The sequence below is a fragment of the Anomalospiza imberbis genome, chromosome 3, assembly GCF_031753505.1.
Source record: "Anomalospiza imberbis isolate Cuckoo-Finch-1a 21T00152 chromosome 3, ASM3175350v1, whole genome shotgun sequence".
Taxonomy (NCBI): domain Eukaryota; kingdom Metazoa; phylum Chordata; class Aves; order Passeriformes; family Viduidae; genus Anomalospiza; species Anomalospiza imberbis.
In genome coordinates, this window is record NC_089683.1 from 27,167,163 (window position 1) to 27,186,331 (window position 19,169).

The following is a 19,169-nucleotide window of genomic DNA, read 5'->3' on the forward strand; positions in this document are numbered from 1 at the left end:
CCATAACTGATATGCAAATGTTATAGGCTATAACTACTAAGATATATAGTGGTTATTTTGTACCTAAAAATATTAGACTACTAGATAAAGTTTTGAAGTGTATTTTCTTGAAAACTGTATAGCCACATAGGTGAGGATGAAAAAATCCAGGGTAAAAAAGAAAATTCAGAGTAAAAAAAGTAAAGAAAAAAGATCCAAGTATGCCTAGGGAAATACATATACACACATAAATATTATTCTTAAACTGATTATTTGAATCATCCTAGTTGCTGACCTTGTAATGACCACACAGCCATTCTCTCACTTTCCTTCCTCCTACATGACAAGGAAAGATAAGAAGATGACAAAGCTTCTAGATTGATAAGGACAGAGAGATCACTTACCATTTACTGTAACAGGCAAATCAGACTTGACATGGGTAAAATAATAATTTACATTCAACTAGAAACAGACCAGTGAGAAAATATAAATCCACACTCCACTTCTTCCCGGGCTCACCTTCACTCTATTTTAAAATGTTCTACTTCCTCGTTTCACCCTGAAAAGTTTAGATGGGGTAGGAGAGGGATCTTAGTTCACAGCAGCTCCTCTCTGCTGCTCCTTCTTTCTCCCTGCTTCAGTGTGGGTCCTCTTTATGTGCTGCAGGATGAAACTGCTCATGCATGGCCTTCTTTCCATGCATCACAGTTCTTGCCTACAACCTGCTTCTGTTGGGGCAGGGGCTGAAGGGACTCCATGGGCTGCAACACTCAGGCCATAGTCACATGTTGCAGCATGGGGGGTCTTATGGGGGCTGCAGCGCAGATGTCTGCTCTGGCATGGTTCACTCCATGAACTACTGGCAAATACCTGGTCCATCATGATTCTCTTCAGCAGCTACAGCTCCAACAATCTCTGCTGCAACATATCAAGCTTCTCTTCCTGCTCCTTCTTCAATGACATTGGATAGTGCCTGGTTGTTTCTCACAATTCTTTCCCCCCTTACTCCTTTCTCTGCTGAACAGTGTTTTCTGCTCTTTCCTAAATATGTTTCTACAAAGGTGCCATCATCTTAAGTGAGAGGCTCAATTCTTCCTTGCAGTTGGTTGGATGAAGCTGACACAAATGGGTTGTTTCCACCATGGAACAGTCCCTGGCCTGTTGTCACAAAAGCCACTCCTGCAGACCCCCTTCTAAAGAGAATCTTGGCTCCTTCACCAAATGAAATTGCATAGCCCTTAATGCAAAGAAATGTACTTTCAAGTCATGAAAGAAAGAAAGAAAAAAAAAGATATAGATATATATATATATATATATATATATACACACACAGACATATATATAATATATATATATATATCAGATTAAATCATGATTATTTTTTAAAATGAAAGAAGTGGCTGAAGCTACTCTAGAAAAAAACAATTACATAGCATAAGCAACTATGATTATTGTGATATGCATACCCCTACATAGTCAGAAAGCCTAGCTGATCACTGTGAGAGTTGCATAGGTCTGTCAGTGCCCACAGCCTCACTGGCACTTGAAAAAGTATCTTTTATGTGTATCTTTTATGTTGATTATAGATTCACATAGATATGATATATGTCTGAGCAGGATGAATGCAATGATAGAACCTTTAAAATATGACATTTGCAGCACAGTGTAATCTGGGATTCATACTGCATGCAAATTAAAAGACTATCGAAAAAATGAAGTTGTTACTATGACAGATTTATCTATCAAAGGTATATGTATATTGTTTTTTCCTATGAGTTTCTAATCTATGCATTTTCAAACATCTCACTATGAAATATGATTGTGTTTTGAATATAATTTTATGATGTTGTCTACAGGTCATTTAATCTCTTGTTCTCTTCAAATGGAAAAAAGTGTAAATCATGGATGCTTCAGGAGAAAACATTACCCAAGGGTATTCTGCATTAGCATTTGCAACAGCTGATAAACATACAGATTTGCAATATCATATCTTATCATATCATGATGGGCATTCTGTAGAGCTGGATTACTTATTTTCTGGATTTTTCTTTCTGTAAAAGAGTTTGGAAGCTAATATACCAGCTAGAATTACACCTTATGTGAGACTTTCATGGATTTTCAACAGAAGAATTATGGACCATACTTCCTTTATGTAATATGACACATTTTTAGTTATATAGTACTTTAAGCTGTAAATAAAAATTATGAAAAGTCCCTGCATTCATACAAAAGTTAAAAAGAAGTTTCTATAACATTTTGGAATGTTTTTTGACAACTCAGTAGCTCATTATTAGAAGCCAGATAGCCTGAAGGAATGTTCATGCCAAAATTTCTCATGCCAGTTTTTCTCATGAGACCAAATACATTTGAAAGGATCATATCCCAAGATCGTATTAAACTCCATTTGGCAGAAACCTAAAAAAGTCTAAATCAATTCAATACTTTCTGCAAATTTTAGTCAATATTGTAAACTCTGTTCATTGTTCTGCCAGATGTAGTCACCTTCTACAAATTGGTTTGCTGACCCTGGGAATCTACACAGCACAGACTTATATATGTGGATCCGTTCTTGACCACAACCATTCCCCATGAAAACATAAAATTATTAATGAACTTCAGAGGACTAAGTGGGCAGTGTATTTCACACCCCATGGTTTTATACCACAGAGTTCTATTATTGCATGTTTTTTGAAATTTAAAGACAAGTCATGGCAACTTTCAGTGTAAAACATTGTACTTTGAGGTTTACTATTCAAATATGCAGCTAAACTACAGCAAATGAGACTCAAACACACAAATTAGGTAATTATACTATTCATCCCAAACTGAGGGACAAATGATATTCAGGTAATGTCAACTTAGCTTGCTGTATCTTTCCAGATTTATCATTCACACTTCACCTTTAAACTTCTTTCGACAAAATTTTGTTAATGTCTTCTCTAAAGCACCGTCATGTAAGCAAAAAGTAATGTACTTTTCAGAATGGATTTTAAACAACTGAATTTTTGTCATACATTTTCGATATACTGACTTGAGAGGTTAACTAAATAAAGATGAGTTTCAATGACATATTACCCTTTCCTCTATAATTAAAAAAAAAAAAGAAAAACATTTTGAAAACATACATTAATATTTATCTCACATCTTGAGCTGGTCCATCCAGGTTCACAAGAGCATTGATACCCATCAATGAGATCTATGCATCTGAAATACAAAAGAGTGCTATTTAGCTCTTAAGTTATTTAGTTCCAGATTCAGCACTAGTAGTATCATTCCATGCATTTCAAAATAGTGGTCTAATGTAACCTACTGTAATCCATGGTACTTTTCAATAATTTATAATGGATTTCAAATGTGCATACTGTGGGTGCTGAGGCATTTTGTAAGGATTTTGATTGTCACATTAGAAGAAATCTTCTCATTTCAACTGTTGGCATGTAGCAGCTAAAGATTTTCTCTTAAGTATATTAAACACTAATTAATCCCCACTTACTGAATACTAGTTATGGTAATGAACAAAAATGCAGGACAAATTGAGATAATGACACTATATTACATTAGATTAAGCAGGCAACATCTGTCATCTTTAAGTGCGCTTGTATTCTTACTTTATGGAAGAACATAATTAAAAGTATATTTATCAAACTTCCCATATCATTAGGTCTTGAATATTGTTAGTTAGGTACATTATCATGGAGATAATCGTAGTTAAAAAAAAATAGGCACCTTCCATGAAGACAAGGATTTGGCAAGCATTCATTAACATTTATCTCGCAGTTTGTTCCGATGAAACCTTGCTTACAGTGACACTTGTAGGAACTGATGCCATCAATGCAACTTCCATTGTTGAGGCAAGGAGAAGACATACATTCATTTATATTTACTTCACACCTATCACCTGTTTAAAAATCCAGAAAATGCAACTAAGTTTTAAATTCTGAACTCAAATTAACATGATATTTATTAATATCAATATTTCCACATAACTGATTTTAGTTACATAGATTGTTCATATAGTTCATGATACTCATAAATAAAAAATATCCATCTGGAATTACCCATAGTGTAAATACCAAAAGGATGGTTATATTGACATACATAATGAAAAATGACAAATATAAAGTGATGACATCTGTTTGATATTTGATATTTGAATGCTGCTTGAGAAGATTAAAACTTCAAGATACCAATTTATGAGAATTGAATAATTTGAAAAAACGAAAAGGAAGAACACAGAATTTTGTGGAGCAATAAAGTTAAATATTTTCTACCTGGAAAATAAAAACAAATGCATGATAAAAAAGCAATTGATTGCTGAAAACATACTCAAAAACGGAAAATAATAATAAATTAGCATGCTGTACTAATTTACACGATACAGAAAAAAATAAAAAGGAAGTTGGTCTTTCTCCAGTAACTGAAAATTTTATATCCTTTTGAAAATAGAAAGAACTGAGAGAAAAGGAGAGATTTCCTTTCAGAATTGCTTAGCAGCACCTAGCTCCCATGTTCAAGTCAATTTTGATATCAAATATTATAAGACTACTGACAACTACTTGTGACCATTCCATGATATTTCATAATAGATAGATGTGAATAAAAATATAAATTAATAGGTTTATCATATGAATAACCATTTATTAAGCCAATTATATATATTAACAAAAAATCTATAGCATAAATATAAGGAATGAAAATTAACAAATTAAATATTAACAGAAATACTAAAAGCCATAAAGCAGAGCATATTCCAGTTACAGAAAGAAAATTAATTATTTGTTAAATAATTTCATACAAATCTAAAAACATACTTAAAAGTAGTAACTGACTGCAAAGAACAAATATGCATTTTGTCACACTGACATTAATCTTGTGAAAGGCATAACGTTCTTTCAACATAATTTTAACATTGTCTCATTCAGTCTGTTATGAGTAAATAATATGTTAAGAAAAGTTTTCTATGAGTTGTACATGGAAAACTAGGGCTGAAAAGGTCACTGAGCTCGTTTCTGTTGATTTCATCTTACGTAAGATTTATTATAACTTAGTGACTAATGCCAGAGATTTAGATTTTCTATTTCTATTGTACTTTGTGTCAGTAATAGACTTATTTCAGGCAATTATTTCACCTATATCAAGTAAAATTCAATTGGTGCTGACTGGATTGCAGTAAATTTGAAAGGTTGCCACCTATTTTGAACTATCTTTTTCTTTGTTTAGACAAGGTTTGATTTCCACTCCAGAGAACTTTACAAGATAAGATTAGACCACAGGAAACAAAGTAATTAAAACAAATAAAAATTTAATTTCCTCAATTTGAAACTTTGACAACCTTTGTTTTCATTAAATATCAATTAGGGACCTTGGATACGTATGCATGGCTCTTGAAAACTATATTATCCCATTTAATTTAAAAGTGAATACAAGAACCAGAGGGATAAAATATAAAATCATCACCTGTAGCTTGTATGGTTATTTAGATATTTGAACTTTAGACTGGAGCATGATTTCTTTCTTCTCTTTGTTTGAAGGAAGATGATACTGATACTTTCTTATTCCCCTAGTCTTAGGCTCTGCTTGGGTTTCCCTTTATACCTTTCCTGCTCCTAGGCTGCCAGCAGTAGCCTGGGAGCGGTGCCCAAACACCCCACACCCTCAAAATCCCCTATGCACACATGGGGTTTGTTAGGCAGTGACAGGTGGGGAGTGTCACCCCCTCTCCAGTGGGGCCACCCCAGAGCTGAAGCTGGAACAGAACAGGCAGCAGCCACTGGCCCCAAGTCTGGGGTTAAACCAGCAACTTGATAGGCCATGGCAAGGCTGAGCCTTTGCACTGCTGGATCAGCGAACAGCTGGGGCATTCCCCTGCTGAAGGCAGAAATATTTGCTGAAATACAAAATGAAGAAATCAAGCCACACCTAAAGATATAGCAGTTAAGAATTAAGATTTAGTTGACAGTTGAATGAACTTACAAAAAGGGATATAGAACAAGATAAACCTGAAACTGTGCAAGTAAGTCTATTAATTCATGTCTGAATGTAGGAAACATCATAAGAAAATTAACATAGATGTCAATATTTCCAGAGGAGGCAACGTCACACTGTCACAGTATAGCCGGGCAAGCTGCAAATATCAATTCAGTAATTTAATATGAAAGATATAATGTACATTTACAACTTACACAAAGCTCAAAGAAATATCATGGAGTCACAGAAGAATAGACTGGCATTATGATATGTAATGCTCCTTTGTGTTGTTCTCACATCAGAGCTGCTTAAATGTTCCTTTGTCTCAGTATTTGTGGCAGAGCAATTTCTGTGGAAATTGAGATTTCAATCCCCTGGGCCCTGGTAACTCTTACAAAATAGAGACTCCTTTAAAGCATGCACAATGACATACTGAAATATATTCAAAAATCCCTCCAAAGTTACACTGGATGAAAATTACAAAGACTCTCCTAGTTAGCAATAATAGTTAGGGAACAACTCTAACAGCTCTGGAGCTCTTAGGAGTGTATGTCACTTTTCATGATTTTAGTATGGCTTTGACACTGTCTCCCACAATATTCCTGTACACAAGTTAGGACCTTATAGTCTGGAAAGGTGGACAAGTACATTTGTAAAAGGTTGGTTGTGGTGAATTGGTCATATTCTATCAGAAGACCTGTTAAAAAAGGAGTATCCTCAACTCTGCCACAAGACTTAGAACACTGGAAGGCTTAAGTTTGATCTTTAGTCCTAAAACCTGAAGAAAACTTTGTATGCTGCAGATTCTTCAATGTCTTTTGTCACAAGGTCCCCACACCCCACTGAGAAATATGTCCACTTTCTTATTGGCCTTCATTTCGCTCCCAATGTATATATAAAAGGCTTCCTTATGGCTTTGCACATTTTCTCTATTCTTAGCTCTAGTTTAGCTTTTCCTTTCCTAATTTCAATTCTACTCACTTGGGCAATGACTTAATATTCCTCCTAAGTAGCCCATCCCTGCTCCTTTCACTGAATGTGTCCTTCCTCTCTGCATCCCACCTCAGTTAGGTGTTTCCTATTCATCCCGTTGGCCATACCTTCTTGAACACTCTCTTCCATGAACAAGAAGGAGAACAAATGAAGCAAACCTGCCACCAGACTAAGACTTAACTGTTTAAAGTATGTCTTAAGGCTCTACTTAGTAGGCCATAAGTCACTTTGAGAGGAAAAAGAATGTTTGTGTCCTGACCGTGGCTCCCAGGAAAGACAGCTAGCAGTCCTGACTTGTTACTTCAAGCCAAATACTCAATGAGGTTACACCTTAATGTTCTAGGTTCTTTCTGGTCTAGAAAATCTTTGTTGAATAGTGCTCAAGCTCAACAAGTCCAGTAAAAGTGCCCCCTCCTTTCCTCACAAATCAAATACAGCACAGACATTATAGCACTTCTCAGGAAAATGCAAAAAGCAAATTTGTGCTATTCTTATGGTGTGTTCACCAAACCTAAAGTTTCTACAGTTCCCCAAACTTATGTAAATACTCTAATATGAAAACTAAAAGACAGACACCACAAACTCTACATTTAGTACAGAAATGCAGATCTGTCAGTCTGCATGTTGAATTTGTTCTCAGTGTGGCAGTCAGTTTAAACTGCCTCTTGCTTTGATATCTCAAGGAGCATGCCATTACAGTCCTTCTGTCTGACTAAATAAGTGGTCACTTCAGTTAGTAGTGTAGTTACTCTTCTTCCACTGGATATCAATAGCAAGAAATTCAACGAGGCTTGGGGAGTACAGATGCAATCACTGCCAGAGCTGACTGGCAGTACAAAGCTGTAAAAGCAGCTGGGAAGGTCAAAAAGACAAAGTAAACTTCTCTCCCTTTTAACTGATTAGATTTTCTGGGAATTTTTTGTTGGATGAACCTATTGTATGAAAAGTGAAGCAGTCACATAGATAAGATGAACAGCAGGGTCTGAGGCTGATGATAAGGAAAATGACCTCAAAACTGACGTAAATGATAAAATACAAGCTGAGTTATTTAAGCCAAGATTTTGACTTCATTTAACATATAACTTAAGTACACACTTAGTCACTTCCAAATGTCAGTTTGTACTCATAGGGAAGATAAGAAAGAGATCTTTGCTTAACAGAATAACTATTTAAAGTTAAGGAATAATTACTGCTCTGCAGAAATGACTGAATTCAGTGACTGCATGGTACTTAGTAATTTTTTGGCATCTTTCGGATGATAGCCAGTAACTGGCCATTTGAATGAGAATTTTGAATTTGTATAGCTCATTTTAACACACATTCTATTTTAGCCACTGAAATCTTATTTTTGATGTTGACTGGAGGTGAGAAAGTGTTGATGGAGGAGCTGCAAGGCACCTTCTGCGAGAAGAGACCAGGGATTGCCTCATGACAGACAGTTCCCTCTTTTAGTTTATAGACATTCCCCTTTGTTCTATCATTATGTGACATTTGAAAAATCCCTCTGTAACTTTCTTGCAGCCCCCCTGTACACACTCCAAGGCTGCTATAAGGTCTTTCTGGTGCCTTCTCTTCTCCAGGCTTAATAGCCCCAACCTTTTTGGCCTGTCTCCACGGTAGAGCTATTCCAATCCTAACACCATTTTTTGTGACCCTCCCCTGGACTTATTCCAAAGGGGGATTGTGTTGTTCTTGTGCTGGGACACCTGAGCTAGACACAGGAGCAGAAGCAAAGCAGAGAGAGAAAATCACCTCCCTCAACATGCTGGCCACACTGCTTTTGCTGCAGTCCACAATATGGGTGGTTTTCCGGGCTGCAAGTGCACACTGCCATGCCATGCCTGACTCCTTGTCAAACAATAGTTCCAGTTTGGGATTGTCCAGACCTACATGCAAGACCTTGCACTTAGCTTTGTTGAGCGTCATGAGGTTCCCACAGGTCCATCTCTCCAGTGTGGCAAGGGCCCTCTGGATGGCATCCCTTTCCTCCAGTAAATCAGCTGAACCACACAGCTTGGTGTCATTGGCAAACTTACTGAAGGTGCACTCAATGTTACTTTCTATGTTGCTGACCCATGAGTTTTTTCATCTTTACTTTCTTTTCTTATTCTGTTGATGAAAGGGACTGAAAGAACAGCTGGATGATCAGCTGGCAGCAGGACAAGGTCAACCCAACACATTTTAAAAAAACCCAAACACTTTAGTGTCTCAAAGAGATCTTAAAATTGTTTTCTTAATCTCAAATAAAGAAAATCAGAAAGTAAAGTCTAAGGAATGATGAAGTCTTTCAATGAAGACAGTCACAATTTGGTAATCCTAGAATCCTTTCAAATTAAGCAATTAAAAATTAACACAGTTCTAGAGTCAAAAAACTTGTATTCTTATTAAATCCATTTTACAACTGAGTTGGTGACCCAGGCACTTATGGTTTATACTTGAATATAAAATAAATTTTTCATTAACATGAAAATTATTTCACTTGAAGCATGTCTGAATCATCTGGGTTATATTTTGACATAAAATTATTCAGATGGCAAGATTTAGAAAAGTGATTAAGGCCTCAGCCATGAAAGTGACCTTCAGGGCAAGATATCACAACACATTGTGTTTAAAGACACATGCCTTTTAAAATGTTATATTGAGCATTTGAAGTGAAATTAATATCAGTGTTTTTGTTATTTTTTAAAATATCAAACTCAGTGAAATATTGAGATATATATATATTGTCTAATTTTATACTTTACATAATTTTATAGGAGTGCAGATTCAGAATACATCAGACAGCTTTGCATCAATGAAGATATGTCTGTACACCTAAAATATATTTTGTTTCCAGTTTTAATCTGCTGGTTAAATTCCATTTCATTTATAATTCCACATACAGTCATGAAAGTTCCACTTGTTTACAGTGTACCTTCATATGCCCTCACAAAGAACCTTGGTAACTTATCAAGACAAAAGAATTGTTAAATACCCTTTGATGTCTTTAGATTATCAACAAATTTCCTGTATTTATAGTAACATTTACAAAGTCAAAGGATTCTGGAATCTTGTAGAGAAAAGCAGTCCCTGAGTAAGACATATTTCAAAGGCTATCTTAGTGTATAGAAGACTATGGAAGCACAGTGTTTTCTTACTCAAAATATCTATCCTCTATGCACATTAAGTCTCATTGTTGGTACATTACAAAGCAAAAAGTTTAGTTGTTAGTGTCTTTAGATTTGAAGCAACAGTTATTGTTCTAAGCACTAATATTCATTACTCCAGCCAATAAATGGCTGTTTAGACAAAATAGGTTTTAGATTCAGTGTCTCACAAGTCATCTTCCATTTTATGTTTTTATATCTAACACTCTGGTACCACCAATGTACAAGCAACAAGCAGTAACAGCTATGATCTTGAGTAAAGAGATATTTTACTTAGGACTTTCAGAACTGCTTTATGACATCATTTTACTTCTTATTTTGCTCTAGGAAAAGAACAGTTTCTTACATTCCCAGATCACCAAAGTTTTATTCTCCAAAGTATCTGGTGTAAGGATATTAACCAGGGTGCATTAGTGATATTTAGAACTTAGAAAAAAACTAGCTTCTGCCAGTGAAATCATAATAAAATACACCTGTGTGTTTTTACTCTGAATGTTGATCATCTTTTTTAAGAGTCTATGTGATGTATAAAGCATTGGATTTTATATTAGCAGTGTGGATAACACATAGTATTTTAATAGTTAACAAATTCTTTCTAAAGTATTTTTGTTAAAAATTTATTAAAAATGAAATAAAATTATGAACAATGTAAAATAAATAGCAAATAACATAAATTCAAGGAGAACTTAAAATTCTATTTTAAACTTAAATAACTTAAAAATTTAAAATAAGAGATACATTATATGCCGAAATTTTAGAGGCAACAGAGCAGAGATCAGTGTCTAAAGACTGCCTTCTCTAAGACAGTAAATTACATGATGACCAGAAAAAATATTCAGAATATCTAATAAAAGCTAGTAATTTTAAAATAAGATTTAACAAACAAAATGAAATATATTAACATAATTTGGCCTAAACAATTCAACGTATTTTAATTTGCTTCCAGTTTTCATTCATTTATAAGCGTATAATATTTTAATAGCTGATTATTAAAATTCTCAGTATATTAAGAAAAGTTCTTCCTAAATTGCAGTTAATTGGAAAAAAAGAATCACAAAAAAACCCAGAACAAAACCCAGCATCTTATCCTTGTTGGTTAAATATGTTAGGTAAAAGCACTAATGTCAAACTGCTTTGTCAATAATGGAAAATCAAGACAAAAGCACACCTGCAGATTGCTGGTTCCTTTTCAAATTAGAATCTACTAAGTGCTCATGTGCAGGTGTCTTTTATAAATATAACAGGGAGTTCTTACAGAAACATGTACATAAAGTTTAATGCAACTGTTTTAACATTTACTAGTTAGAAATTACATCTGCAGCACCACTGTCTAATGAAGAGAAGTTTCTGTGACACCCAAGAAGTACTACTTAGAACACAGGTCATCTGAAGAAAATATTGCAGGGGGAGGTTTTAAAATATTTAGGCAGGAAAATTACATCATTTTTTTCATTTTTTGCTGAAATACCTAGGATAATTTTGAAGAACAGCGCACAAGTGATATGTGGACTAAGATTTGTAGTGAATGGAAGAAGGATATACAGCTACATGGAAATTTCCAAAACTGTACATGTTCTTTGTTCTGTGGGGAATTACATTCCTCTCAGTTCAGTGGATGCAAATTGCATCCTTTTTAATCTTAAACTTTATGTGGTGTTCATCACAGGCTGGAATAGAAAGGAAAAACCATTTTATACAGAAAAAGTACAGAAATTATTCAACTTGAGGAAACACCTGTAAATATTTCTGCAGTCATATGATCCTGTGTGTTTCTGCAGTTTTATGATCCCATGTTGAATAAGATGGATCTATCAAAACATTGCTTATGAACTAGCCCAGCAGCACATTGAGCATTTAAATAAAAGTCAACATAATTTTAGGGAAATTTTACTGCATCTCTACCCATTGAATATTTTGTCATGACTGTAAAAATGTAAAGATTAGCACTAAAGGCAATGGTGTAGATCAAAAGGGTCAAAAAGTCAAGGTATTTCTGTGGTTCTGTGCCAATTCATATGACAAGGTAGCATTTTACTGTTTGCAAAATTTACTCTGTATCTATGATAATAGTTTTAATCCTGGATGAATTAAAAAGAATACACATTAATTTTCTTTGCACTATATACAATAACTCATTTTAACTGAATGTATGGGTGATTAAAGAAATTATAATTCAAGTCTTAATATAAATAATCTTGAGCTACTTCAAAAGAATTAGATAAAATTATTTTTAAGTTAGTACTGATTTATCCTCCAATAAGGAGATTAATTTGTATTCTTGCTATAATATTAAAATCATGTAAAACCAGAGAAATAAGCTTCTTGGCTGTAGTAAAGTGTAGATCATACCTGTGAATCCAGGTAGACAGAGACACTGATAGCTTCCAAGCCTGTTAATGCAGCTTCCTCCATGTAAACAAGGCAAAGTTTCGCACTCATTTACATCCATCTCACACAGAGACCCATAGTATCCAGGTGCACAGTTACAAATGAATCTTTCGAAAAGAAAAGATCAGGTATGTCAATGAAAGTAACAATAGGATCTATTGCAATAATTTAAAGCCAGATGAATCTCCTGATGCCAAGCTGGTGTCCCTAATCCTCATCCATATTAAAATAATGATCAGAGTTTTCTCATTTCCATGTTTCTGAAGCAAAGAGGGTGATTTACTTTTTGTTAAATTAATAGAACAATTTGGCACAGTAATTTTAACTGAAGATATAAGAAATGACTTAAGGGCTAATGATCTTCTGGCACAAGTCTCTGAATAACTTGTGAAGTGCTGTTGAACAAACACAGGGTTTGTAGCAATCTAACAAGATCAATTCTCTTCTATTTCAGTCTTTTTCCAAATATAAAAAAAAAAGTGAGGAAAAGAACAAGTTGTGCAGAAGACATTTTCCCTTCTATCTTTCTTTGAGGTCACATAAGAAACAAAAAACTGAGTCAGTAGCATTTGTTTGTCAGTAGCATTTTAACTTGTCATATGGTGAAGGTCCCATCCAAACCCAGAATTAACATAAGGAAATCAGGGAAACTTGTCATTTAGTAGTAATGACCTGTTTACGAGATCCAGGCAAGTTCCATTGTTCTTACATGGTCTTGATAAGCATTCATTAATCTCCACTTCACATAGTGTCCCAGTAAAGCCATGTTGGCAGGAGCACCTAGCAAAAAAGATAACACTACATTACTTTTTAGGTCATTACAAAGATTCTGGAAAAATATGGCAGTTGTTGAGAGGTATTAATTAAATAGCACCAAAATTATGTTTGGTTTTTACTGGTAATTGCAAAGGGCAGTACTTTAACAAGCACCAATAAGTAGAGTGTCTGAAGCCAAGCCTTTTGTTATCATTAGCTGAAGACCACGGGCTTTGTGCTGACCCCACTATGCAAGGGCTTACTTAGAACCTGCCTTGGCCTAGCTGCTTTTCACTTGTTTTGACACCGGCCCTGCAGCCAACTGATTGATGCCTCTCATGCTATAGCTTCAGCTCTGGAATAGCATCTATGGTGAGGGTGTGAGACACCGAGATGACCATGGTGTTACAAATAACAGCCTTTTGTGGTCCACTCCTGAAGGATGGGATGACATCCAGAGGGACCTAGACAACCTTGAGAAGTGGGCCCTTGGGAATTACATGAGATTTAACAAGACCAAGTGCAAGGTGCTGCACCTGGGTCAAAGCAGCGCTGATATCAACACAGGCTGGGCGATGAACAGATTGAGAGTAGCCCTGCTGAGAAGGACTTGGGGGTGCTGGTGAGTGAGAGGCTCCAAGAAGGCCTAAGACTGAAGATGACAAAAAACCCCACTGTGAATAACATAGTTCTCCTGACAAGGACTTCCAGATGCCAGTGGCCTGCAGTAAGACTGCCAGTTCTTGAAGAAGAACAAAATCAAAGGATGAACACAAACATTGTGAGGGTAATCATAATCAAAGAGATATAATTGCAAGATTTCTTATATAGCTATAACTATATTATTAATAAAGTATTTCTATTGTTTTCAACTCAGATAGTTTGTACTATTATAACGGATCTAACAACAACTCTGATTTTTACATTAGATCCTTATGATTTTAACTAGCCCTACAATAAATTCTCGGGTCATCCTTATGGTGTGTATGTATTACTTTTTGCACATAAGAAGACTTAGACTATAATGTAACTTTCAAACACATTACACCACCCCCTCCCGTGGACATTCTCAGTTCAGTCAGAGAGAAAAAGAGAAGGTTTTCTAACCAGGCAAGAGCCTGGGAGACAGTTGGGAAGGAATGTAAATAATTCTCTAATCGATCTTGTTGTTCACATTGTTTATAGATAGGTTCTGCCACTGTGCGTCATTCACTGCACACCAATGGTGTGAGATGTTTTTACTCTAAGACCAATGAAATTAGTCTGCACGATCTTCTCTATATATAGAGCGGTGTATTTGAAATAAATCAGAGTTCATTCTCTTTGCCTTTGACTTGGAGTCTTCTTGTTACCGTCCTGCTCTACGGCGACACCCCCACCCCCCACTGAAGGTTAGCAAACAATAGACAGTCAAAGTACAAAAGGAAAAGCTAGATGATAAAAATCCATGTATCATATCTGTCATTCAAGTAATTTTCCTGACCTGTAGTGGTTGACCCCATCCACACAGAGACCTCCATTCTGGCATGGATGGGAGATGCACTCATCACTGTTGACTTCACAATAAGTACCCTCAAATCCTGAAACACAGATTTCATTAACAGCAAATGAATGAGCTCTACTACTTCATGTGAATAAAAGGGTCACAGATTCTCGTGGATGTTTGGTATCTGAGCCCAAAACTAACTCAGACAATGAAAGTGGCTTGCCTGGGAAATCTCAGCTGCACTCAAAGCTGTTTAAGAAAAGTCTGTGAGAAGCAGAAGCCATTCCCCATCAGCAATGGCTACCTCTTCTCTTTGGAGCATTTAAGCTGCAGGTCTTTGCCCTTGGAATCTGACTGAGCTGTGTTGCAGCCATGGCCAATGCCTAGCTGTGTAGTATGCTGACTTTGGCCTACAGACAGTCTTCCTGGCTTGATTTTGGATCTGCCCCATTCCCTGTAGCCTTGACTGGCCCCCTCTGCTGTTCCTGGACACAGCCACCAGTGCTGCCCTGCCTGCCTCATTCACATACTGTCAGACTTGTGGCTGACTGTTCCTTCTGAAGGAGCTCACTGCTCACTGACCCTAAGATCAGGACCACAAGTAGAAGCAGCTCTGAAAGAATTGTCCAACTATTTTTGTTCCTTAGCTTCAGAAAGTTAATTTCAAGACAGTATATGTGTCTCAACATACTTTAATGAACCAGAGAGAACAGATTTGGATAGAGCATCTGGATAAATATACTGAGGAAATGCAACCCATTTTAAAGGACTGAAAAGCTTTCTTGGAGAGTGTGGGACAAAATCAGAAACTAAAAGCTAATTCAGTAATTAATGTATTAGAGAGTAGTGGAAGTTAGAAGACCACATTTATTCAAAGGAGTCAGTAGCTGAGAAAAAACCCAACTGGTTTTGTATTTAAATGAAGAAAACATGTAAAATGTGATTAAGGTCTTATCTGCACAGTACATCACTTGCATAATGCATTACATTTGCTTGTGTAAGTGTTCCAGAATATGTACTAAAATGAAATAAGACACTTTTCAGTGATACATGAACCCTATTTTTGCTCTTAGACAGCATACTACATCTTATAACATTTGCATAAAGGAGACATTCTCCTTTCTCTGTACATACCATGGAGAAAGTATAGCTACGCCATTGAATTTTGCACAAATTCAATATATTTGTTTTGAATTGATGGAGAAATGAAACCATTGCAATGAGCAAACCATTTGCATTGCATGACTAATATGCAAGTGCTGATTGCAGGTTGCCTAAAGACCATTAATAGAGTTCAGAAAAGTGATTTTGAAGAACACTGAGATAAAAAAATTAAATTGAAACAACTTTAAATTTAGCTTTTGAAATTTAGTATATACTGGATTCTTTATTAAAACAATAAGCAAAAATTGTTAACTGCACTTTTTTAGATACCCAAATAAGAATAATATTTTTTGGTTATGTTTTGTATTTGTGGTTTTCAAAGTACTTAATGAAGGTGAGGAAATCATGAAAGACCACTGTTAGAATAGTATGGCTTATTTTTATCTAGAGAAAATCTTGACTGGAAGAAATAAGTGTCTTGGTCAGAGCTGCAGAGAAAGCTGCATTAAGAAATCTCTGCTGGTACTCCAATATATGATCTAAACATGAGCCCACATCAAAGCAGTTGGCATTTTCTTCTTATCAGGATTATTTCTGTTCAATAACTTTTGTGCCTGACTGAAATGAGCTCTTAATATTTGCTGAAGGTTTCACAACAATGTTACATTAAAGCTGGGAAAATAAAGCCTGGAACATTTCTCAAACTAGACTTTCAATTATAGTAATTTATGCTGTTATGATGTTTTGGTGTTTTTTTCAGAAATTTATTGAGCATGAAAGGATACCCTCATTTATTTTCTATTTGTATGCTTCACAAAATTAAAACCCAGCAACAAAACCAAATCAAAACAAAAAAGTCCAAAACAAATCAGCAAAAAAAACCCCACCAATCCTCCTAAAAAACTGTAAAAGAATTGTCAAAATAGCAAGAAAAATTCTGTCTCAGTGTACTGTTTTGAAATATATCCTTCAGCACAGAAAAGATGTATTCTGAATGGTTTAGCTTATTATGTGCAAATGAGCCTGAACCAGAGTGAACCATCCAAATACTTTTCTTATCTGTGGTATGTGTAATCTGCATCTTAATGCTGCTGAACCTTCATCTATTTCTGCCTGTACTTTGATTAAGGAAAAAAGAACGATAAAAGAGCTGTAAAGTAGTACACCACAGACCAAGTTAAGTACTAGGCCTGGTTGTGTGAGTAGGCAGAAGTCACTGACACACAAAATATTCATTTTGATACATGCCATTCAGTACCACTGAGTAAAAGCAGAAAAGATGACAAGACAACACGTTTCTCTAACTCTGGTTTAATTAGGGATTGGAGGCCATAGTGAATGTAAGACACTAGGACTCACAGGACTATTTGTAGTCAATTTCCTTATTTGGAATTTCCCTTTTTTTTGTAATGTTTGAAATTTCTATAACTAAAATTGGTTACTGAGTGGAAGGCTGTCAATGGGCAGGGAAAATGGAACTTTACTGAAAAGGATAAACTGAAGGTAAACCAATTTAACATTATAAATAACTCACAGACATATAGATATATTTTAGCTTTATAATGCTATTGCAATTAGTTTAAAACATTTATTTGTGAATGTATAGCGTATGTATAGATATATTTGAGGGAGTATCTCAGAAAGGTTAATTTTTGTAGTAACTTAACATATTCAAGGCTTTCAGAAATTAACAGATGAAAAACAACTGAAAGTTATTACAGTTTTTTGTTAGAAAATAGTTTTATTTCTCTCTGTTTTTAATTGTTCAGGTGGCATGAAAGTAACTTTAATGATATAAGGTTTAGAGACATCTGGAAAGCTGTTACTTAAGATGAGACAGATGCTGTTTTTACTTCTGTTTCTCTGAAACATAGGAAATCCTGCATTTCTCAACTCTGTCTATGGGCCTTCTGGGAGCTTCAAAGTGATGGAATATGCAGAACATAGAAGCTAAATATCTGCTGTCACAGTTATGGTCATTTTCATCTCCTTATTCCATTGCAGAGAAATATTATGGAATTGACCTCTGCAGGTAAACAGGATTCTAATGGGATTCTTTTGCCATAAACTCTCTACTGTTTTGCCAATCAGATTAGTATCATAGATGTTTCTCTCCTTACCATGAACTACTTATGAACCAATGTTTGCAAACACCAGAGATATCATAGTAGCCCCTTAATCATTAGTTCAGGTACTTAGGTTGTTCAGCATAACAAAAGTAGGTACATGAATCAAAATCAAAGGTGTGTAAAATATTAGGCACGGTAAAAGTTATTTCCCTCTGTAAATTATGTATGTATCTGAAAAAGAAACTGAAACTGAAGGGCTCAGAAATCTGACAATGGCAAACTCCAATTTAAGCAACTTGTTTTTCATCATCTGTTTATTATTTCTGCTTGGTATTATAAATTTTGTACATTATGATAATTTTCACTTAGCTTTGTTTCAGGCATCAGCTGAAAAATATTTTGCCTTGGTTCAAATTTCTAGCTATAAGATGCTATAGACCAAATAAAAATGATCACTAGCATCTAGAACAAAGAGTAGGTGTCATGGGAAAGCTATTGACAGGAGACTGATAAAAGAGGTGAAACAGTCCAGGGAAAATCTGCTTAAAACAAGGACTTCAGAAATTACCTTGAAGCATCAAGAATGTATTGCTTTTAGAAAGGACAAAGTAAAAATAGAATGCCTAATTCCAGTAAAAACTGTTGCTATTGTTTCTCTTTAGAGATGAGTCATTTTCATAGATTTCCCTGGCACAATAGACATAATTTCCCTACATCCTAAAACTGATGGCTTTAACCTTAAGCCCCATGCTTAAATCAGTTTTTCAACTTTCTCAATTTCTAGCTTTGTATCTTTAAAGCTGCAATGAGGACAAATAGGATGACAAAGCTTTTGTGTACTTGTGTGCCATGATGACATATGTTGCTGCTCCCTCTTCTTTTTACTCCTCTTTAAAACTGTGTGCTTCCCAAAGCAATAACATAATAATTTAAAAAAAATTTAAAAATTTAAAGCAATAATGAAGCAGCAAGAGGCAACTGGTCAAGAATTCAGCCTACCTACCACCTGAAAGATTTTTCCTAAGCTGCTTAAATTGTCAGTAGAGTGACATAAATATTTCTATAGCATTAGCCATTTGACTTTGTGCGTCTACTTTTTTATGAAATGAAGTACATCAGAAAATAATACCTCCTTAATGTAATACTGTGGACATCCACATCCACAATCCAGACATTTCCAGTTTATTTCTCTCAACAATACATTCATTATTATATTGATCAAATTTCCCTTCTACCATAACTTATTAAGATGTTACTGAGTTAATACAAATGCTAGTCAAA

The 19,169-nt window shown here is 35.2% G+C and overlaps 1 protein-coding gene across 1 annotated transcript in view; it reads right to left on the reverse strand.

Moving 5' to 3' along the window:
- EYS (eyes shut homolog) overlaps positions 1-19,169 on the reverse strand; it is an 809,794-nt gene that overhangs the window by 408,909 nt on the left and 381,716 nt on the right. Inside the window, exons 24-28 of the mRNA XM_068183727.1 lie at positions 14,713-14,809; positions 13,146-13,253; positions 12,435-12,580; positions 3,706-3,877; positions 3,105-3,183 (exon numbers count right to left, since the gene is read on the reverse strand). Of these exons, the coding sequence (XP_068039828.1) occupies positions 3,105-3,183; positions 3,706-3,877; positions 12,435-12,580; positions 13,146-13,253; positions 14,713-14,809 (602 nt within the window). The remainder of the gene's footprint in view (positions 1-3,104; positions 3,184-3,705; positions 3,878-12,434; positions 12,581-13,145; positions 13,254-14,712; positions 14,810-19,169) is intronic.